Source organism: Pseudopodoces humilis, chromosome 19, assembly GCF_049639895.1.
Source record: "Pseudopodoces humilis isolate 2021_Gansu_Grassland_sample_001 chromosome 19, ASM4963989v1, whole genome shotgun sequence".
Lineage (NCBI taxonomy): Eukaryota > Metazoa > Chordata > Aves > Passeriformes > Paridae > Pseudopodoces > Pseudopodoces humilis.
The window spans coordinates 5491794-5518610 of record NC_142218.1 but is presented as its reverse complement, the minus strand read 5'-3'; the positions used below and the strand labels follow the sequence as shown (position 1 = coordinate 5518610).

The following is a 26817-nucleotide window of genomic DNA, read 5'->3' as shown; positions in this document are numbered from 1 at the left end:
TGTGTTAGACAAAACCCCATCTGGGAGTGAGAGCACTACCCAGGTATCCAGCAGAGAGCAAGGCTCACTCTCCTCTGAGCAAGTACAGCTTTACCCAGGAGGGCACAGCAGCCCCAGCAGTTTCTGAAACTGCAATACCCAAATACATTTAATCTGTTTGAGTTTCCATGCACTTCAGTGGTATTATTCTGCAAGTTTTAAAGTGTACCATGTTATTTTTGAACCAGCAATTATCTTATTTCCCGTACTCCAGTCTCCAGCAGACCAGGGAAAATTTGCTCTTTTTCCTGTGGTCATAACTGCGACCTGTGATCACCTTTTACTTGATCCTATCAGAAGTAAAAAGGCTCCACAGTGAAAGCCTGGAGCCTTCTGCTTTCATTAATGGGCTGTGTAATACTAAACAGGGCCCATAAGTGGGGAAAGCTACATGACAGGTAGCCCTAATACCAGAAGAAAGAATAATTGTGAATAACCTATTCTGAAAACTAGCAAACAACGTGAGATACTTAACTTCACATGCCACTCTCAACACTACGCAGCTGCTCCAACAGATCAAGACACTCCTGAGGAAAGCGTCATAATAAAACTGAAAATTAAGTAACAGCTTGTAACAGGAACCCTTTTTTTCTGGTGATGCTATACTAAATACCCCAAATTTGATGGATGCAATGTAAGTTCAACCTGGTTTCCTAAGGACCTGTTCATGTCTCTACAAGGTAAAGCAGCGCAGTAGTAGTCTCTGCTCAAGAAATTATCTATGACCAGAGAAACAGTTCGGCATTAGGGTTTCACAACAAGAGACTTTGGAGTATGAGTTACTTGAGATTAAAAAACAAGACACTTTCTGTCACTGCAGTCACTGTGACAAGCAGTGGGATTTTGTCACACTTCAAAGTAAGACAGCAACCCTGATAGAGAAACGCCAATTTACTTTTTTAGGTGAAAGCCATAAGCACAAACAAGTAAAACAAGGAAGTAATTTGCTAATACCAAGCACGATATGCTTAAAAAAAAATAAATCTAACTTTGCTACTATGAAAAGTCTACAGTTAAGATTAAACCCAGCATTTGTTTCTTAAGAGAGTGTTTTACGTGCACGCACATCTGATGTACAAGGGTAATTCTGGGTGGATTAAGTGCAAGGGAAAACTGCAGTGACCTACAGGGAAGAAACATCTTCTGACTCTTGGTGTACAAAGATGCCTGACAACCTAACTCTGAGCCTTTTTGAAGTACCAATCTCCCCAGGTAATTTGATCTGAATGTAACTAAACCCTTCAGATGACAGGATTTGGGAAATCACAAACCTGTAGTTAGCAAAGTGCTAACCGCACCACCTAGTAGTAATATACACACTGCACGTAAGAATAGCTGGCAGTGATGGGGAGAGACAGTAAAGATTCAAGAAAGAGCTTGAGCTTACAGGATGAGGAACTGAACAAGTGTCCCTGACACTTGCTTGTCAAATGACACCACCTTCAGAAAAAACAGACCTGTGACAAACCTAGAAATGACACAAATCTGCATTAATACTTGGGTCTTCAAACGCTTCATTAATGCTTAGAAGACAGCCCTTCTGAACATTTTCCTGAACTGCAAACTAAGTGGAAAACTTACTTATCCGGCCTCTGGAGCTACTATGATAAAAATTACCATTATACTTGTTTGTAGCCCATGTACTACAATAATTTTTAAATGCTTTTTTTAGTACTAGGGAAAAACAGTTAAAGTCAGGGCACGCTTAACTCTGGTTACCTATGCAGCTAATTGCCAAAGACTAATTCCAGAGCTCTGCTGAGATTAAATGTTAATACACACAAAAAGACAATACAAAAATTCATCTTAGGGAAAAAAAAAAATCACACACTAACAAATTCCCTTTGGAATTCAAGTTTTCTTACTCTGGATTAGAATCTGAGCATGAGGCTCCTGTGCTAGGGTGAATGGATGGGGTATTTACAAAAAGGGAGAAAAAATGTAAAAACTTAAATTAAAACCAAACTATTTCTGCCCTTAATAAATGAGGCTCACATCTGTTTTGAACACTATTTCATGTTATTGTGAAATACAGCTACAGGGGACTTATTTCACAAAACAATGCTGCATAGCTTCATTCCCTACAAAGGAAACCATTTAAAAATACACCCTAACTTCAGTACACAAAGACTTAGCAAAGCTCCTGATCCCTCAGAAACGTGGCCATGGTGTCAGCATCGTTTCTCATTCTCAGCAAGCACATTGAGCAGCGATGGGCACAGCCCAAGCACAGATTAGCTCCTGGGAGATGCAGTGCCCCTGCTGTCAGCACCCGTGTACCCAGCCTGCTGAAGTGCACACAGAGCACATTTAGCTAGCTTAGACAAAGCTGGTAGCTTGGAAGAAAAACGTATCAGATTCCTCAAAGAGGCAAATATTGCCCAGGATGAGTGTTGCAGGAGAAGCCCACTCACAAACACAGGGAAGGAGGATTTTAACTCAGGCTATGGTTCAAATGGAAATTCATGTTTTGCTGCGCACAGACAAGCTCATGTTTTGACAGTGATGTGGAATAAAACCATAAACTAATGATTATGCATCAGTGGACAGAAGTCACAACAACAGGGCAGGACAGGAAGGAAGGACAAAATGTGTTAGACAGAAATCAGTGCTTCCAGAACAACAGCTCTACACCTTCACTTGTGAAACAAGAAAATGATGCACTTGCCAATTCAACTGCTTCTGCCTTTTGCCCAGGATTCAATTTAAGAATTAAATTACTGGGATAGCCATTTTATTGCCAGCTGCAGTCTCCATCTACTGCAAGACCAGCTACAGTCTGGGGCAAATAAAACTACACCGTGCTGGGCTCTCCCAAGACCTCATGCTGACAATTAAAGCTGCCAAGCACAGAGCATCAAGGGCCAAGCTGTACTTTTTATATCTATATGATTACAACAGCCTAAACCCAGAAAGCAGCTTCCTTTAGACACAGGTGATGCTGAATAAGCCCACTTGATGATAAAAGAAAAACATTGTTTATGACAGCTACCAAAATCCAGAGAGCAGCATATTTTAAATTAGAAGACTCTATCTACTCATAAAAACAGGTATTTCAAGGACAGCCTGCTCCTGCTCCCTAATGAAGTGCAGGTGACATACACAGCTATGATAACATGACTCAGACGAGATGACGGCTCCTCTGACAGTCTTCCAGGTTTTGGAGCAGGAAGGAGGCAGCAGGATAGGAGATTGTAAAAGTAAAAATGCAAATGTTCACGTCCAAAGGTATCCTGGACAGCTGGGGAGCTGTCCCATCTGATGGAGCAAGACAAAGTAACCCAAACACCTACACACTTCTAGGATGACAACTTGTGAGTATCAGAGTTAACAGCACTGACATCCAGACTCTGATTTGTGCCAGTGCTTGCTTACTGCAAAGATGGATGGAGATGACACCTACAGAGGGTGCACTGCAGAAGTTAATCAAGGTCACTGTTGTTATGAGTTCATCTCGCTCATCCTACACTGCATTTCTGTCCATATGAACCTACTGCCTCTGGGTGTCTGGCCATTTACACTGAGTATGGGAACACAACCTTGCACCCTCATTTTTCTACTGCTGAAGACTTTTGCTCTGTAAAAAACTGCGGCACCGTAAACCACACTGCAAGAATCTCATCTTCAGCCAAAACCCATGCTAAAACCTAAGTGTTGAGGGGAAACACCAGCAAGGAAAGCTAACTCTGGTCCACACATCAAAGGGTTTGCTGTGCACAAGCAGCATTACCACAGATACAGCACATTTTAACAGCCTCAATGACATTCCTGGTCCTCAAAAGAAAAGCAGGCAGCCTTTTATTCCCCATCTGGTGGTCATTAACTCTAGAGAACAAACCTCAGAGTACGTCACTATCTCTACTTCATCCCTCCATTTTGTACATGCTGCTTGTGTTGCAATGAATCATCCCCTTCACATGGATCTCCAAAGAGCTCCAGCTTCCCGTTTCCCAAAAGGCTGGATTAAACTGGAGAGTGCTCGTCTAACTTGTAAGGTGCCTTCCTAAGGCAAGTTTAAACCAGTACCTGCCCATCCCAGCTATTTTATCTTTCCAAAAACTGATCTTACTCACACACTCACCAGCATTCACAAACTGGGAGAAGACATAATTTGCTCTTCCTGTTGCTCCAGGCCCAGTTAGGAGACACTTGTAGCAAAGTGGCCGGTGTGGTGCAAGAGACTGATGTACCTGATACCAGAACCCTGCAGACAAACCAGGGAGACACTGTCTCCCTACTGCAAATCCAATGATTTCATTAATTGCAGAACCTTCCACACAACATTCTAATTTGTATTGTATCATAAGTATTCGTAAAATAACAGTACCACAGAAAAAAATGCCCACCTTAGCTCCTGAGATGAGATTTGCATATAAAAATACGCTAAAACTGTGGAAGCTCCTTTCTTCTTTTTCTTTGTGCTGCCCTTTGATAAGCACCTCGGTCTTAAGATGGAGAAGGAATTAAAACTCAGAAGCAAATGTCCAAGATGGAACTGAATCTCAATTCTAGCCAGACAGCTTTACATCTATTTCTCCGCTGGAAAAAATCACTCCCACTATGTTCTGGTTTCTCCAGCTCTGAGAAGAGCATAGTACTCCCTCTTTCCCCACGCCGTTGCCTCTTTAAACAATGTGGCCTTAGGACAAGATAACAAGGTACAGCACAAAGGACCTTAAACCCAGACATAGCATTCAGGAGTAAGAAAATAAAAATGTCTCTCCACAGTGCTTCCTTCAGCTTCAAGAGTCTCTCTTCACATTCAACCCTTCACCCTCATGTCCTGAGCAGAGCGCCAGGCACTCCAGACAAGCTGACAGCTGGCAAGGCAGCACTGCACCAAACCAGAAGCTGGAATAAGAATTTCCAATTTATCAGCTACCAATCTCCCTAAGGACAGCACAGACTCCATCCACTTACATCTGCTGCAGAGCAGATGAAGGAAGACAGCCTTCCCACCTGGCTATCAGGTCTCCAAAGAGACTATGGAACAGGGTGTCTGTCTCCTGCCACTACCTGTACTTTTCTCCTCCTAAAACTCTGCCTACTGACCACAAAAACACCAAGCTGTGCTTAAACCCAAACTCCAGAAATCTCTGCCTTTTAGTTAGATCATCACGTTTCTCAATTCTACCTCCAGCTACTGAAAAATCTGCACAGACACTATAGTTCAAAGGGGGAAAAAACACTGAAGTGTCTTCTCTCCTCAAAGGTCTTTATAAGCCACCTCTGCAAAACAAGAAAGTGCAACCTCAGAGGAAGAGGAGCAGCTGTTTTGACAAGTCTGGCCCTTGCTCAAATACCAGGACAAGCCTTGAGTAGTAAAATATTGCCATCAATAAAAAGTTCAAATGAAGTACATTACCCTGGCCCTAAAGTACAGGTCATCTATTCCATGTTACATACACAGGAAAAGCTGCTGCAATGTTGTTCAATTGCAAATGTGTACAGAAGTGACAAATGAAAGAAAAAATGTTCTGGATAACACTCTACAAGTTAATGATCTCGTGTGTCAGAAGCTGTTTTAGGCAACAGAGCAGAGTATGTGACAAATGCCAGGAAAAAAAAAATTAAAAAGCTATCTGCATTTGGGAATTGCTCCATCCCTAGGAATTATTTTCTTGACTTTTTAACTATGAAGCCACGTCTCTGGCTAAAAAAAACTGTACTTACAATTATTCCCTTTAGATGCTGCCACATATCTAGCTGCACCAAACTGACAAGACATTTGGATGGAAACAAGACAACTTCCAATTTCCTGCTACATACACTGAGTAGTAGAGCGAGCTCAACACTTCAGAAATTCCAAAGCATTTGGTAAAACTTATTTCAGGGCAGCCAAACAGTGGGATTTAGACAGAAAAGCTGTATGCAGTTTACGCATGTTCAACACCAGATCTCTTATTTCTTTTCTTCCTATAATTTATTCTTAAATACAGCAAAATACTCAACTACTGAGGTCCTGGATGCTTGCTGCAAAAATTAGTAACACTATGCAAATCAATGACTGGGATTACAAAATGAGCAATAAGGAATAAAAGCCACCAGAGTCTTATTTTTAGAAAATCATTGAAAAATAGCATTATGGAAGAAAAATGGACATCTTGAAGAACCAGAACTATGCATTCATTGAGAATGTAAGAGTATTTCTCCCCCAAATAAAGCTGCACTATATGCTGAATGCTGCGTGTGTGAAAGAGACTGTCAGCTGTACACTGCAGCTGATGAAACCGAGCAGGCACTTAGCTAGTTGTCCAAACAACTAGAACATCAGTGTGTTATCAACATTACTCTCATACTAAATCCACAGCACTGTACCAGCTACTACAAAGAAACTTAACTCTACCCTGCCCAAAACCAGGAGGCAAGCACAAGCCTACCATGTATTTAATGGACACAGCCACAGATGAGTTACACAGACTGATCAAAATGTTTCAGTGAAGCCACAAGTACACTCCAAGCTTTCCTGAGGCAGAAATCAATCTCTCTCCAGTGATGGAAAGATACAGGCAGCTGCAGAATTACTCTGCTGCAAAGCTGAATTCCATGAATGCCCATCTCTCTGTAACATGTCTACGCTAGGCAGAATTATGAAGGAAAATCTCCATCTTTTGGTGGACACCATGAGGCTCAGTATTCTGCAATACTGATAGAGTAGGAAGCCATTGTCTTGCTAACACTCCCTAAAAAGCTCCTTCTCTGACGAAGGTATAAGATAAAAATACATACAGGGACACCCACACAACTCACAACTGCACAAAGCATATGGCAAGCTTGTGAACATGAACAAATACACTCACGTCAAAAATATCGATAAGGAATCCAAAAACATCTACTGATCGGAAGCTCTGTGGGAAGCAACTTTTGTCTCTTTGAGACTGACAGGTGCCTCCAGTTAAAACCATTTCCCAACAGTCTGATGCTGTCCCTCTTTACCCTGCCAGCATCCCAATTTCAGAAGTCAACACCTTCAAACTTAGAAAGGGATTTAAGTACTCCAGGTGGAGATGCAGGGTGTTTTTCTTGAGGAGACACTGTCTGCTGAGGCTGAGTGATAGGCACCTACACTAACTTTCCTGCTGTGCCTCCAGTGAGCCTGCACTGCCCCCATCCCATCAAGATAAGCATTTCAGACATTTTCCAGCCCCCGCCTCCAAAGCCTCCCAAGACAGGAGTAAGGCATGCTCACTGTTGCCCGTCCTTGAGAATCCTTCATATTGGGAACGGGCAGATCCCAAACCCAGAGAAGCTGTCAGTGCAAGTCATTCTTCCAAACTGAACTACTGCTGCAACCACCTTCGAAAGAAGCTGTTGAGATTCAAGCAACAGCCAGGAAACAACGGGAACTTCCACAAGATGAAGCAGCAGTAGAATGTTTTATTCTAGCAGAGAAACGGGCCTCGAGATGATGGAAGACATCACCAGAACTCTGTGACAACACTAGAAAGTTAGTGAAGCAATTCTTACTTGAACCACTGTCCCTCTCCTACTCACCTTTCCTCATTACAGAACTGCATCTCTATCATTAGTATTAATAGAGAACTAATTGCCAAGGTCTCCCACATCTCCAAAAACATCAAGTCTGATCTCCACCAGTTGTGTTGGAGGATCTCCCAGACTGTTTGTTGCAAGGACTGGCACAAAACTGTATTTCCTGCCACCACTCCTGCTGACACAGAGAGGGATTTAAAAAAAAAAATCCTAATTTTATCTTAAAGAAGTTTGAGAATCTTTGATGCTAAGTACATGTTACAAAAGAACAAATTTCAGGAAGACTGACTACTGCTCCATATTCTCCACTTTCATTCTCAACTCTGGAGCTCTCACTTGTTCATCAGCTGAGCAGCTACAGAAGTCAAATTTAGAAACCAAATTTTCACTTGAAAACATGCAGGTGTGCTCATATTTCTGAAGCCAAAACCAATTTTTTAATCCTCCTTATACTATGCAGGTCACAAGAATTCAAAATTAACTTCACCCTTTCTTTTCACATCACCATCCAAATGTCCTAACTCTTGCTGTGACATTGCAATATATTACTGCAGTTGACCAAGATCATTAGTTTAAAAATCAAGCATTCAAGGTGAAAATATTTCCAACTATAAACCTCATTAAATCCACTGGAACTATTTAGCATTTATGTCAGCCAGGACATTTTGAACAAACACTGTGCTAAAAATACTGTAGTCTCATACACACCGGGAAACCACTACTACAACTTCAGCTGAGCTAGGAAATAGCAGGAGCCTGCAGCAGAAAAGGCTCTCTCTGCTCTGCCTGGAACAGCACTTCCATGCTGTAGTAATTCCAGTGTTCAACCAGTGATGGACAGTGGAAGCCACCAGAGCGCACACAGAGGAACTCCCTGGAGCAGGCAGCTGCTGGCAAGGTGAGGACAGCACTAACTGGGAAAACTGTTTAAAAGGAATAATCCTACTGCAGCTATGAACTGGGTTTTAAATTCATTTTCTACTGTTTTTTTCAGAAGAGCAGAACAGCGGCAAACTCACTGCTGAAACCACAGCAAGCCCATACCCTTCTCCCGTTCCCTTACCAGGAGGAACCATTCTGAAATCTAAAGATGATCCACATTTAAACGCTGACAGTGCTGAACAGCTCAGAACAGAGAGTCCTGCAGGGAGAAGGTACAAGCAGATGTGTCATATGCTCTGTCAGAAGGGACAGTCCCAGAGCAGCAAGCCGATAAACACTGATTTCTACATCAAATATCTTCTCTCAGATTTGGAAAGCTAAGACACAGACCTTCAAAAACCCAGGCAGAAGCAGAATACATAACACTAAATAGATTTTGCCCCCATGTTTCAGAGCGTGAGGTCTTCTAAAAAATGGGGAGCAGTAGCTATAAAGCTGGAAGCCACAAAACCAATTAAATTTAATGAGCCAATAAATATTTGTGAATGACTACGTGTCCTACAAGGATATGAGAAACTGTATCAGCACAACCAGCTCAAGCGGACTTGAAAGAGAAACTGTCCCATCTTGAAAAGCCACAGGAAAAATCTGCACTGATTTCCTAGGTTAAACTGTATTTCTCTTAAATACTCACTGTGACATTAAAGCAGACCAGTAACAAAAAAGCAGATACACTGTCAGTGCTCCACTGATTTTAGCAGAACTACAGCAATTTACATCACCAGGAAGAATCTGACCTGGAGCCTCCCTCTAACAGGGCAGTAGCTTGTGCTATTTCAGCAGGTATTACTTTAACAGGAATCCAGTGAAATCATTAACAGAGGAATTTGAGTCAATGAGATGTTAAGTACTTGCTATAATTACATATTATTGCAGTTTCTGCTGACAGTGCAACTCAGGAGGCTGGAATTCAATGAACTATCTAACGAATATCTGAAGTCACAGTTGTAAATGAAATTACATCTGATTTGTGCTTGATCACATTTATGAGCTCTGTGTCTAATTTACATGAAGCCATGTAAAAAAAGCACACTTTTACACAGGTCCCCTGGTTCAAAATTTTTCATGTTTCACAAAGTAAACAAAGAAGCCCTGATAACACATTATTAACAGAGAGTGCTTAACACTGAAGTAAAAGGAAAAACATCTTAAGAAAACCTGCTAGAGGAAGAAACACACGGGCCATTAACCCCCGAAACACATCTTCCAGCACATTTAAGTAATTCTGCTGAGTTTTAACAAAAACACAAGTTGGCTGCAGCCCCCTCAAACGCACTCAACTCCCCACTCCCACCAGACACCCATTAAGTTTTAACCTAAATGCTGAATGTGTCAGAACAATTAACACAACAGACCTCAAGGTCTTTAGCAAAGCCCTTCTGAGGCTTCTGCTGGGGAAAATAAATGCAATCAACTTATGCAGCACATGATAGTGAAGAGCAGCTTACCAACAATATGTTTATTTACATTTCTGGGAAGTGTCATGAATGACAAATTTACTTCAGAGTACTCTCACCTATCACAATCTGAAGATTCCCATAGTGCAGCTACACTGTCATATCCTAACAAGACCTGCGAGAGATTGCTGTGAACATATTGAAAATCAATGCAAAAACAAAATTAAGAAATTTTGCAGAGATTGGCGTCTTACGTAAAATATTTCTGAAATAATAAAAAAAAACCCTAAGTTGTTGCAGACTTAAAACTACCCAAGTATTGTTCTGAGGCTGTGGGCAGCACTTCCCACAATGCAGGCTCACCACCAGCACTGCAGTCTGGAGAGAAGGCAGGGAGCCATGCAAGGAAGAAACAAGCTAAATTCTTCTAGATTCTCATCTCTATGTATCACAGAAAAGGCAAAGGAAATTTTCAGGAGAGATATCAATCTGCACCTAAATACCATTAACTACCTTTTGTACTTTGGATCCCTTGCCAAACGTTTGACATTTAAAGCATTCGTGAGACATGTTCCCAGGGAACTCAAAAGACAGTTTCTCCCTGACATGTCACACACACACAGCACAGGCAGCGCCTTCACGCTTCCCAAACCCGTGCAGTTTGTTTAGCACAGTGGCTCTAACAGCAGTGCTAAGGTACACACAGCCCTATGCCAGAAGTGGCCCTGCTCTCCTTCAAAAAACTCTCACCCATCCAGAAGGCGCCAGCAAAGGCAGCAGCAAGGAAGCACAAATCTGCTCTCCAACAGACTGTTTCACAACCACTGAGAAATCCTAAAGATCTCTGCTATGTTGCTCTACAGTTTGTTAGCATTTAAATCACCCACACCTCTTACTGCACAGCTCTGTCATACATGAAACATGAATTTAATGCAAAACACAAAACGTGCTGAAATTCCTTAACTTGTACGGCATTTGGTTCAGCACTCCTGTTATTTAATTTGAATTTCCCTCCTGCTCATTCCTTCACGTTGCCAGCCTGATAAATACACAGATGCCCCATGAGTGCTTGGGCCAACATAAAAAAATCTGCCAGCTCCTGATAAGGTGCTGCAGCAGTAAAGGCTTCGTTTTTTTTTCCCCAAAAAATACTCACTGTTAAAGTAAGCCCCTCCTTCAACCATGTGAATTCCAGAAGCCACCTCTGTGATGCTGGACAAATTCACACTTGACTCCTGTTAATGCACTGTAATGGTTACTCCAGTGATACCTGACCTCAAACTGCATCTTAACATTACTGGCCAAATCAACTGGAAGCAAAAAGCACTGCTTGGGGTGATGTCTTCAGTCTCCACACTGAGCAGTTCTGGATTTCACACAAGTTCTGATCAGAGGCTGCTGAGCAGCCAAGGCACTAATAGCAGTTAGTTGAATTTAGTAGTTTTGGAATGCAATTTCATTATTTTGCAAACAAAAGTGATTGTTATCTACCGCACTCTGCAAACACAATGGGGGAGCTGAAAGTCAAGATAAATTGCTTTTAGTCTCAATGTTTTCCTCAGTAGTAAGAGGTTGTTACATCCAACCTGAGTAACAAAGCTCTTAATGGCAAAACGCAATAGAATCGAAATCTGTGGAGGTGGGGACATTTTCAGCATCCAAGCTGTAGCTGGAAACAACGGTTTTGGACTCCATTTCCCTTCTGAATGCTGAAGACTGCAAGGATGTTACTTGCAGAAAAGGCTGGCTGTTTCAGCACAATACTGCTCTCAGCGTGGTCTGCAAGCAGACACTGCTAGGACTGAACACGGAAAATTCTTTGCAATGCGTACAGATACTAAAAATACAGCTAAGGTGAAAAAAAATACCCACTATGGCCAAACAGGAGGGAGAACCTGGATACCGAAATGGAATGCAATTACTCAAGCTGGAATTTGCCCAGGACACTCTTGCTTAGAGTGATCTGGCTATTTAATGACAAGAAATAGCCAGGAACACGTATTTGCTGCTGGCACCCCCTCTCACAGCCATCACTACCCTGCTATCAATGAAGTGGCTGTGTAACCAGATCCAGGCTCCCAGCTACAACCGGGCTGTGCCGTGGTGACCTGCAATGAGCAGATCCACCCAACCTATTGCAGCTGCAACAACTCGTGTGACCACAACCCGAGGTAGTGTGTCCACTGACCCAGATAGGAACATTAATAACAACAGGAAGCTTCAAAGTGCTTCAGCTGCCCTATTACTGATACATTAGCTAAAAGTCACCCAAAACATTCTCTATTAACAAAAATGTTTACTGCTGCTACACTCAACATTTACAATGAGTCAGTACCAGCCCCCAGAAAAACTTCCCTTCCCCCAAAAGTGAAATACAGGAGGCCTCAAAGGAGAGTTTGGCTCTACTGTTTAGTGCTGCCTGACAATAATCAAAGTCCAAACCAATTCTAAACATCTGGGGGGCAAAAAAAGCCAGCTCTTGGGATTCCTACCACCCACTCCTAATGTTTGCCACTAAATAGGATCAAAACAAGAAAATAAGAGCAAGAACCTCAGTGCTCAGCCTGAGAACCACTGTTCTCTCATCTGCGTGTGACAATTCCCGACGCAAGAGTGCAAAGAGCTCCTGTGCACAGGAAACAAGGCTCAGAGCAAGCAGAGGTTTTCAGGGAGATCTGGGGTGGTCCCAAGGTCAGAGAGTGCAGTGTCTATTCAGCATTATTCCCTTAGCAAGACTAACAGGGTTACACGTACCTTCCAGTGCTGTAAAGGGTTTTGGGGTTTAGGGTGACAATGACAATGATGTTACATGACTGCCACAAATAATTACAATAGGACTGAAAGGGTGATAATGCCTACACTGGTATGGATTTGTTGGGTGTGCTTGATTTACCAGGAATTCAGTTTTTCTGTCAAGGTGTCTTACTCTGAATTTCTGTATTGAATTCCTTAAACACATGGTAGAAATAAAAACCACAGGAGTTTTAAGAGCTGTATGACTAAACCTCTTAGAAGAATAAAACAGCACATGGTCACAATAGAAGAGAAAAATCTGTCCGAAATGTTCATTGGAAGATGGAGTCGAAAGGTCAAATATACATCACTTCCTCTATGTACAACAGTAGTAAATAATTAAAGCTTACCAGCGAGTATTTTTCCCTAAATAAAGATGATCCTTAGATGAAGCAAGTGTTTTCCAGCATAAGAAGACTACAAACATTCCTACATAAGCTTATATTTAAACTGCTTCAAGAGTTACACCCGTACTTCTTGGGAGATACACTGCACCCTTTTTCCCTGATAAGAATTATTCATAGAGCCCCGCTATAAATTCAGAATGGAAATGAAGAGTTCAAAACCTGCATATTTGATACTGTCTGCTCCTGCTGCACACACACAATCACATTCCAATGAACTGACAGAAAGAAAGGTACTCGCAAGCGTAGATCTGTAAATATTTACATGCACTAGAGTCTACAAAGCAACCAGGCACGTGGACATCATCCAAGAAAGCATTCTAAAAATTAGTGTAACTATAAGTCAAGCAGATATTTTCAACCTTCTTTTTTGTCCTCTACCACCTCAGCAGTCGGGGGACAGCTCAGAGATCCTCACACATGCCAAAAAGTGACAGTAACACAAACACACACAAAGGTTGGTTGTATGTCCTCAACTCCCCTTCATCCTACTTAAGCCCTTCAATTTGACACCTATCAAAATAGGCAGGCTTGCAATTAGCTTGCTTCCTATAAAAATGAATAAATTATCAGAAAAAGTTAGCAGTCATCAGGCTGATTAGAAAAGATATTGTATGCCTGTATATATAATGGAATATATATATACATACAGACAGGTAAGCATATATATTCATATATAAATATATACATATACAAAAATTTTTAAATATATAAGTGTATATATATATTTATGTAATTACAGGATGCCTGCAAATGTTTCTGAACCAAATCAAGTTAGCTTGCAAAGTCCCTGAAGTGATGCTGTCTACCTTTCTGGAATTGTCTACACTATGGTCTGCTGGGGTTTTTTAAAGTAGGTTTTTATTTGAATTTAAAAAACCTCCTCTAACAAGGTAAAGTCATATAATTTAAATAGCAAGGAAGAAAATAAGACTGATCTTAAAATGGATGATGCAGCTTCTTTTAAAGAGCAACATGTTGCAATCACCTTTCATTTTAGGGGAAGGGAGAGATTCCCTCAAAGGAACAGAGACGGGGAGCAGTGGGGGGAGGGAACCTGCGATTTAAAAAAAAAAAAAAAAAAAAAAAAAGCGACTTGAGATTTTTAATTATTTTTTTTTTTTTTAGCTAAAAACTTTGCTTTCCCCTCGGTTATGAAGGGCTGGTGCTGGGGATGGCGGCCCGGTGCCTCTGCAGAAGCGGCTCGGCGGCAGCTCGGGGAGGAGGAGAAGGAGAGAAAAGCCACAGAGAGAGAGAGAAAAAGAAAATGGCGCAGAGACTAAGTCCCGACCGTCGACAAGGCGACTTTCCAGGGAGGAATCGGGGCCCAAAGGCGACCCCGGCAGAGCCGCTGCGCTCGGATCGGGGGCCTGCGGTGCCCCCACTCGGGGCGGCGGGGGTCGGGAGGGCCCGATCCCGCCGGGAAAGGGGGGCTTTTGGCAGCTCGATGGGAACAATGGGGCCGGTGAGCGCGGAGCCGGGACTTAGTCTCTGGGACGCCATGTCTGTGCGAGGGGCGCGCCGGGGCCGCACTCACCGTTCGCTCGGAAATCCGCCTCGATCTGCGGGGAGAGCACACAGGGACACACCGTCAGCACGCCCGGGTCCGCGGCGCTCCGGGGGACCCCCACCCCCGCCCTCACCCTCATTTTTAGGGGAATTAAATACCAAATGAGAAAAGCCCAGCGCGATGCGGAAGGTGATGGGGGAACGGGTGAAGCGCCCCCCGGCCCCGACACAGCTCATGGGGGGATCCCTCCCGAGCCCTCCAAAGGGGAGCGAGCCGGGGGAGCGCGGCAGCCGCCCCCTCCCCTTCTCCGGCCAGCCAGGGGGTCACACGCGGGGCCCCGCTCCCACAGCCCCCCATCCCACCGCGGGGCGACAGCTGGGCTGACAGGGCTCTGCCCAGACTCACGGGGGCGGCCGCAGGGCACGGTCCCCTCGCTGGGGCTACAGGGGGTGGCGAGGCGGCCAGCTCAGGGCCGGCACGGGGGGATGAGAGCACCGCGGCGGGGGTCCCCGGGGAGCGCGCCCCGAGGGCGGGCACGGGGCGCTCACCTGGGAATCGTTGTGCAGCTGGTCCCCGCTCATGCCGGAGGCGCGGGCGGCCGGGCGGAGCGGGAGGAGCGGCGGGCAGAGGAGCGCCGGGCGGAACGGGACGCGGGGAGCGCAGCGCGGTTGTGTAACAGACTAAGTCCCGGTTTCGACGTTCTGCGCAGGCGCGGCGCCTTTTAAAGCGGCGGGGAGAGGCCTGACGGGCCGGGGGTGGGAAGCGGCCGCGCGCCTATTTGCATCCGAGCCACGCCCCCGGAGCCGGCATGATTTGCATGTGAGCCACGCCCCGCCGGCATGACCGCTCCGACCCGCCGCCCCCCCGCCGTGCGCTACGCCGGCTCGCTGCTTTACATATCCGGTCCCGCCCCTTCCTCTCCCTCCTCCAATAGACGCGCCAAAACTCTGCCCTCATTTACATGCGAGGCCACGCCCTCTCCTCGCGGCTGCCGGGCCCGGTGCATTGTGTAAGGACCGTGCCGCTCCGTGAGCCCAGCGCGCATGCGCCGCCTCCCCGCCCCGCCGGTTGTATTTGCATAAAAGCCCCGCCCCTGCGCTGAGGCCCCGCCCCCAGGACCGCATGGCGGGAGGGTGGCTCTGAGGGGAGGCGTTTCCGCTGCCTCCCAGCGATAACCGCACAGTGACACCCCCGCACCCCACGGGCTATGAGGCCCTCGGGGCTTCCCCTGAAGTCCCGGCGCGCCAGACCCCCCGACAGGCACCAGCTCATGGGCAATTTGAGCATTTCCAAGTGAGAGGAAGCGAGCGGGGTGTGCGCACCTGTCCCGCAGACCCCTCGTTATCAGCCTCTTATCTTGTGGCTGACCCCTCGCTGTCTGTCTCTGTACGCCACCGCACCAGGCAGGAGTGCCGAGGCCGCAGGAAGCACCGGGAGATGCTGAGGGGGGATGCAGACCAGGCAGGTTTGGACTCACTTGACTCGTTTAAGTCAAGGACAGCACTGGTGCATTGCATTGCATACAAGAACATTAAAAAGGGATCAGCCCGCAAGGTTTTTCTCCTGGTATAAGCAGGCTCTTAAAATTTCTTTCTCCTACAACGAAATGGAGGGTAAAAGGGGGCCAAAGCTTTATTTTCTTTTAGCTACTGTGATAATGAAGCACGTGCCTGCCTAGAAAAACACCCCTCCTTCTTCAACCCAAACCTGAAGACATTTATTTCTGCTCCGCAGCAGCTCTTATAAACGGGTTTTCTTGTCGGTGTACTAAATGGCAGGTTTAGTATGCATGGCTGGTACGTGTCTCACAGGACTGCCTCCAGTCTTCTTGGAGCTTCCATCCTCTGCTGCAACACAGACTGTACCTTTCCTCAGCTTCTTTACACAACCAGAGCTTTGATTTGACACTAAAATAACCTGGCGCTGCCAGGCTATCTGAAGAGATACATCAAAATGTAAGCAGTGACAGCAGCCACCTATTTGCACTGCATATTTATATCCTGCAAAGGGAAAACTCTGTCACTTTCTTACCGTCTTCAGAAGAGGATCTGAGGACTTCCTTTTTTTACCGAGAGCAGGCAAATATTTCTGGCTCTGGAGCTGTTTATTATGCAAACTGCTTTAGTCACTGTTAGATTTTTAAATATAAACATAATGAAAGGGCTGTTTCAGACACCGGGAAGAGGTGTGTGCCCCTGGCTCACGAGGTGAAAGCAGGCTTTGCCCTGGGTTTGAGCCTCTCCTCGCTGCCGTCCAGGACTTCAGGGCTGTGTCTTTTGGGACAGCCTGGGAGCAGGCTGGCACCTCCTGCCAACATTAGAAATTCCTGAAAGCTCTTCCTTTGAAGCAGCAATTTCACTTTAAACCTCACATCTTTGTCTCCCCAAGAAGCCCTGCTCAGGTGGCTGTGCCTGCCGCAGGAAAGGGACCCGCCACCACCCCCGGCACGCTGCAGCTGCAGCCAGCCCTGTGCAGGGGAAGGCAGCACGGCCCCTTCCAGCAGCTGCCACCTTCACCAGCGTTTGCAAGTACGTTTGCAAAGCAGAGCCCCCGACACCGGCACACGAGAGCTTTAGTGCTGTGCTGCCGGCAGGAGCCTGCTGACAGCCGGCTGGGAGAGCTCCAGAGGAACAGAGAGCTTCCCAGTTTGGTATCTCAGGTCCTGACAAGCAGCGCTCCCGCGGCAGCAGTGCCAGAGCCATTAGTGACAAGCAAAACCTTGTGCTCTGCTGGCAAACACCTCACGCACCATGGAGGGAACCTGCAGCTGAGCCAGCCGTGCTCCAGCCAGAGCGAGCTGTCTCCCAGGAATCGCTTCCCATCTGCTGCTATATCGCCTCCCTCCCCGGAGCTATATGGAAACCCACCTGGACACAAACCTGTGCAACCTGCTGTAGGTGAGCCTGCTTCAGCAGAAGTCTGGACTAGGTATTCTCCAGAGGTGCCTCCCAAACCCAGCCATTCTCTGTGATCTGTTTTGTCCCCAGTTTTCCATAGGGTTATCCTGGAGCCTTCAGGGAGCCCCTGCTCCGTTTTTAGAACCCAAGAGACAGGGAAATATACAGCTTGTTCAAAACACATTAAAGCGGAACACCTGTGTGGCCCCATCTGTTGCAATGAGCTGTACGATGAAAAACCTTCTGATCTCCAAACCTATAACCTGCAGCATCACCGTTCTGGAGGCTGAACATCTCTCACCCCCTTCCACACTGGCATCCCTTGGGACATGGAGGAAGGCTCGTACAAGACACACCACTGTACAACCCAGGGAAGTGGTTGTGGGCCCAAGCCTGCCAGAGTTAGAGAAGCGTTTGGACAACGCTCTCAAGCACATGGGATTGTTGGGGTTGTCCTACGTGGGAGCTGGACTCGGTGATCATTGCGCGTCCCTTCCAGCTTGGGAGATTCTGATTCTAACCAGCCCTTTCCACGGTGGAGGCTGGCAGTGAAGGGGTTAACGTGCTTGGACCTGCTTCCTTGGCGAAGCTGTGCACGCCCCATCAAGATAAATGGGGGAAGTTCACACCTCTGAGAGCTGTGGTCTCAGTCCGGGGCTCCCTGGGACCAGTACATCACCATCGGGTTAATGCAGCCTAGGTGATTGCCTGCAAAAAGAAACAGCTGGAAACTATGTGTTTAAATTAAATCATAAATCTTCCAGGCTACAAAACCATGGAAAAGCCTCCAGTTCTTGATCCTGGTAAATTGTGAGATTTGATTTATCCTGTGCACTGGGGGCCTCATGCTGTGCTCAGAGTGCAGGTTTTGGGTGAGGGAGGTGGGTGCTGCTTTCCTGGCCAGCTTTGCAGGATGTATCAGGATGGGATCCTACACCGTGCTCCAGCCTGAGTCCCCACTCTTCTGCACGGACCAACACAAGACAAGAAACCTCAACATCCAAACTCCTAAACCCTCCATAGCCCTCTTCCCAAGCCTTGCTGGCCTCAGGTGAAGCCGTCTACATTGTGCTCCTTCAGTTAATTCTCCTGAACTGCCAGCTCTTTCAATTTTATTAGCAGTCCCACAGATCCAAGTTCACTTGTTTAGCTTTCCTTGATTTTGTAAAAATCCCTACTTTTGTCAGAGGCAGCAGCCAGTTTCTAGTATTTATGTTTTAGGAGAAATAAAAAGCAACAAACTCTCTCCATATGAATATGAAACAAGTGCATTTTGCTTGTGAAGAGGTAACGAAGAGCCACTTACAAAACACAATTAAACCCAAAAGTCCAATTTTTAAAGGCCTGTAATGATTTTTTTTAGTCTCAGCCCATTTTAAGAGCTACGGTTTGGATATTTCTAATGCTACTGTACATTTTTTTCACAGGCAGAGACCTGCCTGATGTGCAGGATTCCCAACTGGCGTCATCCTGTAAACCTGCTGTCTCTAGAACCGAGTGACACTGGTACAAAATAGGAACAGTCAGATACACGACTCCCCACTCATTTTTCATTAGCATGACCTGCTCAAAACACTCATACTTATTATGTACTGTCGGATGCATTGAAACTAAATGATCTCAGTGCTCTGAAAGAAATGCACTTTAATAAACTGCAGCAATTATTCACAGTTTTATATGTAAGGCAAGGGAACAAATTAAGCAGAACCAGCACATACGATTGTAAGTGTGAGCTTTCAAAGGTCAGTCTTAATTACTGAGTTTCACCTGGGATGGGAGAAGCTTGCAGAAGTCCTGGGAAATTACCAGTTAGAAAACAATAGCTGATATCACTTGAACTTTATTATGTCCTCATTTGCCTTGGTTAAGGGAGCCAGCAGTGGTAGAGAGGTTGGTGTAATGGAAAGGAGAACATTCGGATAATAATCCAAAGAGCATGTTCCTGGGTTTTCAGCTAACATTCCCCAGCACATACACACATCTGCCGTGATGGTTTGTGGCTGCTGCATGGCCACTGTGTAACACCAAACGCAGTCAGGCACACATATCCCTCTGTACCTCATTGCCTTCCTGCTCCTAGCAAATAAAATTACTCTCCTGCTTGAGAAAACAATGAGAATCCCATAAACAACACCTTGCTTCAGCCTGGCCGCTCCATTTTGCCGTGCAGAACACTCAGTGCCCAGTATTTGGAGATTACCCCACCACGGGGCTCCTGGCAGCAAAGCGTGGGCGCCTTGGGAGCCCCAGAGCACGTGAGAAAAGCCACCCTTGCATAACGTGGCAGGCGTGGGAGGCAATAGGATGGCTCTTTTAGAGCATTCACATGTTGCAAATACAGCTGAGATAAGGAGCCATTTCATATAATCTGTGCCCCTGGAATGAATTTCTCATGAATTTAGGCTAGCTGGTTTCACTTTTATCTCCTGTAGTTGATTTCAGTGGCTGTTTCTCACAACATGACATAATTCTGTGATGCAGATTCCTGACATTGCAAGGAAAGTGTCCAAGCATTTCTATCCACATCAGAACTGCTATTTAAAAACACCCAGAGTTAAATTCAGTACCCACAGTTAATAAATGGCTCTCCTTCAGAGTACAATGAGATAATATTTCCCTTGTCTCTACTGTTTTCCATCCAAAGGAGACAAGAATCCCCATTTTGGGAAAGAAACTGCTCACTTGAGAGTGTTTCCATTTCTGGAGTTGTGCCACGTGGAGAATGCTGGGCCCAGCTCCAGGAGATCCAAGCAAACTAAACCCATCCAAAATCCACGGGAGCTCTGATACTCGTCACTCCAAGTGCCAGTCCAGACGTATCCCAGAGACTGGCCCTGCTGAACTCAGGAACGCTTTAGAAAAGGAGCCTTTAAAGACTTTGCTCAAGTCAGTGGCAAGCACTGGAAATTCAGCAGAGACTCTTGGCACAGCTTCCCTGTGATGTGTCAGTGTGCCATCGCCCTCCTGTCCCATGCCAAAAACCTGCTTTTAGATGGAGGGCTTTGGGACAGCCTAAGCTCAGTCTAGCCTGGAAAGTTCAGTGGAAGAGAGCTCTAAAATGTGGGGAACTAACCTTAAGCTGGCTTGCCCTCCAGGCTGGAGAGGAATCCGGCCAAACGAGGGTGCATTCCTGAGGTGTGAATTGTGTACGCCTTAGTCAGGAGGTGACATGTGGCCCCATTAACAGCTTTATTAGCTTTGGTGGCCCCATGCATTTGGGGCCAGTGGGAAGGAGAGTGCTGCACTCACAGGGCTATGAGGGCTGCTCGGTTCCTGCTCTGGCACAGCTTTCTCTTGGTGTCTGTGCTCATTGAACTGCTACTTTCTCATGGCAGGGATGGCCCCAGGAGCGCTGTGTCCTTCTTGGTGCACCCAGCTGTCAGGGGGTCCCATCCTGCACTCCTTCCAGCACAGTCCTTGGATAGCCAGAAAGGCACTGACAGCTCTCCCTGAGTGCCTCAGCTCTCTTCTGTGGCTCTTCCCAGCCTCTGGATAGACCTGGTCCCCTCTTGGCAGAAGAATAAAATAAACCAGAAGGTCTTTTGCGGGTTGACATTTGGTAAAGGCGAGTTAGAGAACCAGCCCTGCCTTTGGGGCTGCAAACTCCCTACTCTAAGGAGAGTCTGTTGTAGGTTACCCTCCTTTTGGGCTCTCTGTGCTTCAACTTATCATCTGGAAGATGAGGCTCAAGGTTCCTCCCTGCCAGCTTAGGTAATAGGGTGAGAAATGCAGGTCTGGGGTCCTCTGCTGATCAGGAGAGATCCAAAGCAGTGGGGACATTTTCAGGTCTGAGCCAATCAACCTGGTTAATGCTGCCATTATTGAACACTTGTAGCTCAAGGTGGGGTCTGTCAAGGTCCCTCCTCTCCCTGGAGGTGCGTTAGCTCTTAGCATCCCCTCCCAGGCCATCACACTGTGCCTGAGTCCAGCCTGGATGCAGATCCTTGGATTAATATCAGGATGTGGTGAACCATTGGCAGAGGCAAGTGCAGAACACGTCAGGGCTGTTCATCCAGGGCAGGATTGCCATGGCTCACCCCACAGAGCAAACCCACGAGCCAGCAGCAGCTGTAGCCTGGGTGATAACCATGAATTCTGTGTCACAGCTGGATGCAATGTCCACAGGCAGCATCACAACAGGCTGGAAATGTTTTGGAGGGGTGTTTGTGTCTAAGCCTAGGGCTGTCCTGCTGTCAGGCTAAGGCTGCTGGCTCTGATAATCCAGTGATCAAATCTGTACATTAAATAGCCCTACTTAAAAATGTCCATATCACTGGCTTTAAATATATTTGTCATGGTTTTTTGCTGGAACATAAATCTTTCCTAAAATAACTTGAAATGTTAGTATTGTAACAGAGCTATAAAAACCAAAGCATGAACCCTTGATCAGGAAATCCACCAAAACCTCAAGTGGAAATAACTACTTTAATGTAATTTTGTCAAGGAGGAAGTAATGAAGATACTTCATAAGGAAACAATAATCAATCTCAAATAATGAATGAAAATAGTGATGAACTTGATTTTTAAAATAATGAGGTTTTTGGCATGCTTTTTTTCCTTTATTTTTAAAAGAGGGTTGTTATCTTCATTGGAATTTAGATTTTTAAACTCTCTAAACCCTTCTGGAACATTAAGAAATATTTTCATGTTCTGTAGAGCTCTTGATAATATGTGAGATGAATATTGTCAAGGCCAAGGATTTCATACCTCCTTTCAAAAATCCCTATCTTAGAAATAATGAGACTAGATATAAAATAATAAATGTAACTTTCTGTTTAAATTCTTCACACTGATGTCTTGAAGGTGCTTTATATTATCATTTATTAAGATGAGGTGGAATAGAAACATAGACCTGATCTGCTCAATATAGCTGCACTGATTTAACACAGCAGCAAATCAGTTTAATTAGATCAGTGATTAGACCTTATGTGAGCACTCCTCCATGCTAAGGGGAACTTACACTGCGGGTGAATTACATCTTTGGGTCAGAGAAACAAACTGCTGGCTTAATAATAACAATAACAACAACAATAACAACAACAACAACAACATTTTTCCTTTAATAAAGATTTTTTTTTCTTGATGAAGCCAGAAAATGGGGCAGGTAAGTGGTCAGGAGGGTAGATGCAATCACCTCCCGTGCCAAGGTTCTGGGATAAACTTCTTATGGTGGGTGATAACCTCTAAACCCTGTTCAACATGTCCACATCTGGATGGGCAAGATGGAGCAAGGCAAAGCACACAAACCATAACTAGAAAAATAATTGTCCAGCAGATCCAGTCCTTGGTCTGCACCATCTATGTCACTCAATATTTGTGTCACCAGAGAGAGAGCTAGGCAAAAATCACCACTGCTTTAGAAAGTTCAGATGCTGTGAAGACGGCTCAGAGATGTGGACAACCAGCTATCTAAAATGGTATTTAACCTTATCTAAGGCCTCTGTCTGATGCTGATGAGGATGCTTATCTTTTGCTACTATTCCTAGAACAACAGGAGCTCTGTGCAAGCCCCTGGTGTCTGCTTGGAAAAGGGGGTAGAGCTGCTCTGGGCACACACACAGGCAGCTGGCAGCAGGATCAGCCCTCCTCAAGACAGGGAGCTTTTAGTGTGTCTGAGGGTTTCTTGCATGCAGCCCCCAGACTTCCTGGCAGCAGGCTGTGACACAGACAGCAGATGACTTCCTAGGGCTTTTATCAGGGTAGTGCACCTCTGAATTCATCATGGAGATATGTGAGTATTAACTCTAGGTTATAAGTAAGGGTGTGCAGATGCAATTATAAGGAGAGGCTTAGCCAGCTCTAAGTAGGTGGTTTGAAATATAGGCTTAAATATCTTTCTGTAGGGTTGGTATAAGCGGTGTGTTTGCAGGAAAGCAGTCTGGTGGCAAAACAAAGCATAACTCCTATCACAGCCCAGCCACGTGGATGTGAAGAAGCCTTAAAAAATAAATAAAAGTAACAAGGATCCCATGGGAAAGTGTCACTTCAGAGCCTGGAGCTGGAATGGGAAGACAGCAACAGTGGTTTTGTCCAGCTCTTGGTCTCCCTGAGTTCCTGCTGCTGTGGACTGGGGCACATATTTCCCCCCAGGCACACAGGAGAGGCTCCACCAGCCCATTGCAGCTGCCAGACTCTGGCTCTGAGGGGAGCAGCCAGCAGGGACATTGTGGGGGTGATAGGAGGAGGAAGAAAGGTTCTGGAAAGGATGGAAATACAACTGCTGTCTGCTTCCAGGCACCAAGTGAGATCCCACCCAGGTGGGACCAGCTCCTTTCTCACCTCCAAGCCAGGCATCAGCTCTGGTGGCTGCTGCCCCTCTTTCCTTTTCCAAGACCTGCCAGATGCAGCAGAAGGGAGTCAGAGCAGCTGTACACCATGAAATGCCACAGAGCAGCAATTTCCATTCATTCTGCCCATGAAGACCACAGCCCCTGCAGTGCTGGGAACTGTTTTGATGATCATACTTAGAGCAATCAGGATGCAGAAGAAATAAATGCAAATACAGTGGGCCAGCTGCTGGCACAACACTGAGCCAAAGCCACTCTGAAAGCAGCAAGAAAGATTCGTTATGGTTTGCAGAGCTCCAGGAAGGGTCTCAAGCCAGACACGCAGAGGGGAGGGGACACATGACACCCGAGCAGTTACTCACTTCCAGTGTGGTCTGGAAGCACAGGGTGAAATCCTGGCTCCTGGGAAGCTGTGGGTGCTGAGCATCAATACCAGCAGAAAATGAGATGTAAGAGAGCTCAGTGTCTGAGTGACAGGATACTGATGAGCCCTGACCTGGCTCAGAGAGGTGCTGGAAGGGTTTACCCAGGAGTATGGGAAGAGCTTTTGGGCACACAAGGTGTTGGGCAAGTGAACAAGCTGTCACTGTCAGGTTTACACGATGTGCCTCGAGCGTGTGATGCTGCCGAGTGCTTTGCCAGCTCCATGTCTTCATTTTGCATGGAGCGTGTTGAAATCAGCCATCCTTCATCTGCATTGTGTTAGCTGCTGGTAAAAACACAGAGTGCTGAGCGTGGCGATGCAGAATGGCTGCAGGACAGCTGCTTGGATTGCCTGCCTGCCTGAGGTCCCAGCGTAGCAGTGGGGATGCCTCTCTCCCAGGAAAGCCCTTGGATGGCTGGAGTTCCCAGCCCAGAGTAGCAGAGGGAAGCAGCACCAACACAGCCTGTGCTGCTGTGCCAGGACGTGAGGACTCAGGAGCTGTTTCCCATGCAGTGGTGCCAGCTGGCAACCTGGCACAGGCAGCTCAGGAGCTGTAATCCAAAACAGTTCCCAGCAAGTGGGCATGGGGCCAGGCTGGGGATGGGAGGGGAGCATGGCACTCTGCCCTCTGCGGGTTGCAGGATGGGCACCCCAAAGCTCTGCCATTCCCATCCTGTGCCGCTCCTGATGTCAGCAAAATCCTGCTGTGCCTCCTGGAGTGAGACACCCCAGGCTGGCATCAGAGCAGGGCACTCATTCATAAATCCAGCACTGGCAGGGCTGGGGCTTAGGGGAGGAGCTGGGAATGGAGCAGGGAACAGGGACTGCTTTGTTGGGATGGAGCTGGCATGGAGAGCATGTGTGCATGGATGGGGCCAGGGAAAGAGGATGGGTGGCTTTGTGGTTGAAAGCTCATGGTCAGCTGCTGCTTTGCAGTGCTCGTGGCATGGCTCAGCCCATCCCAGCAGCACCCTGAGCCCTGCCTGGGGTCAGCCCAACCCAGCCCCTGCCCTGCTGCTCTCAGAGCAGGCCTGGCAGAAGGGCTCACACCAGGGAATGGTGTTGGGAAACCCCCCTCATGCCAGCACACAGGACATGCCCCAAACACTGCAGGCTCTTCTGGCTGCTCTCATGCTTGGGGGTGCTCCTGCAAGGATCTAATCCACATCACACATGGTGCTGGGACACCTGCAAGGTGTGAGTGGAGTCACTGGGGTCCTGTACAGCTCCTGGATGCAGCGCCTGGCCCAGGCATTCCAGCATCATCCTCTTCCTCACTGAGATGGGCTAGATAGCTGTGATTTCATCAAGGATGGACTCCAGGATCTTCCCAAACCTCACCACACCACTGTTGTACCCTCTCTGCCTCACCCTGCTCTGCTCACACTGCTCCAGCAGCCCTGGAGTTACTCCTGATTTACACCTCATCTGGCCTCATTTTTTTCCCCCTTCATACCAAATTGCTGGCTTGTGTCTGAGATCCAATTATTTTCATGACCCTTATAAAAACTAATAAACTTCAGCAAAGCCTCTGGAAGCCCCATTGCTCTATTTGTGCATCTGTATGGTCACCAGGGCAGGAAGCATTAGAGCTGTCAGCACATCCAGGCCCATCCAGGCACCCCCGGGGCAGTCAGACATGGTCATAGTGCTTAGGACCGTGTTCTGCAACTGCTTGATAGGTAACTTAAATTTAATGAAGTTGATCAGCACCAACCCCAATTGCTGTGAGCAAGAGAACCGAGGGAAAGGACTCTGGGAAGAGTTTTCTTCTTCAGTCAGAGAAGAATTACTGCTGCTCGCTGAGCATAAATCCACATCTGTGGGTGAGAAGGTGATTTTGCCCTTTCTGTTCAGTCTACTCCTGTTTCAGGTACCAGTGTCAGCATGACTGTGTCCCATCACACCCCTGTCCTTAGGCAGGGATGGGGACGTGGCCCTGGGAGCAGCTGATGGTCACAGTCACTGACAAAGGCAGGAGATGCCCCAAATACAAGTGCAGCCGATTGGAAATCTCCTCAGCCCTCAGTTCTGTGACCTTTGGGGCCTCCAGTCTCTGATTAGCATGGGCTTTGTGCTGCAAGGCGCTTTGCAGGGTCCTAGTGCTGCTGCCCAGCAGAGCCCCCGAGCCTGGCTGTCTCCCCCTGCCATGGGGTGAGTGCTGCCCTTCCATCAGTGCTGGACCAGCTCCTTCTTGCCATGGATGGCACCACGAGCTGGCTCAGCCACGAGTGATGTGCACTCACAGGTCCTGCCCTCCATCCTCCACCCACCCATGCATATCCCATGGTGGCACTACACACTAGAAAGGGAATTTTCAGGGCAACACCTTGAAATAGGCAGCTCAGATTTGTTTCTGAATTACTGTTGCACGGCTTTGTCTCTTGAATTGAGGTGGGGGCTTTGGGAGGGGATGGTGATTCTGGAGAGTAGAAATCTCAAGGTTTTATTACACTGATGAGGCTGTCTGGCTGTCCTCACAGCCCCATCACCCTGATCATCTCTCCCTGCCTCATGCTGAGGAAAACGATAGGAAAAGTCCCAGAACAAGGGAGCAGCTGGAAGCCTGCGTGATGGGGCTGTGGGAGAGGGCACAAGGCTGAGCTGCATTGCCTTCTCTCCCTTGATGCATT

At 46.6% G+C, this 26817-nt stretch overlaps 1 protein-coding gene across 1 annotated transcript in view; it reads right to left on the bottom strand.

Annotated features, from left to right (window-relative positions):
* TOP1 (DNA topoisomerase I) overlaps window positions 1-15280 on the bottom strand; it is a 66305-nt gene extending 51025 nt beyond the window's left edge. The window contains exons 1-2 of the mRNA XM_088064594.1: window positions 15125-15280; window positions 14604-14628 (exon numbers count right to left, since the gene is read on the bottom strand). Coding sequence (XP_087920720.1) covers window positions 14604-14628; window positions 15125-15157 — 58 coding nt within the window. The 5' untranslated portion in view covers window positions 15158-15280. The remainder of the gene's footprint in view (window positions 1-14603; window positions 14629-15124) is intronic.
* Between the last annotated feature and the right edge of the window lie 11537 nt (window positions 15281-26817).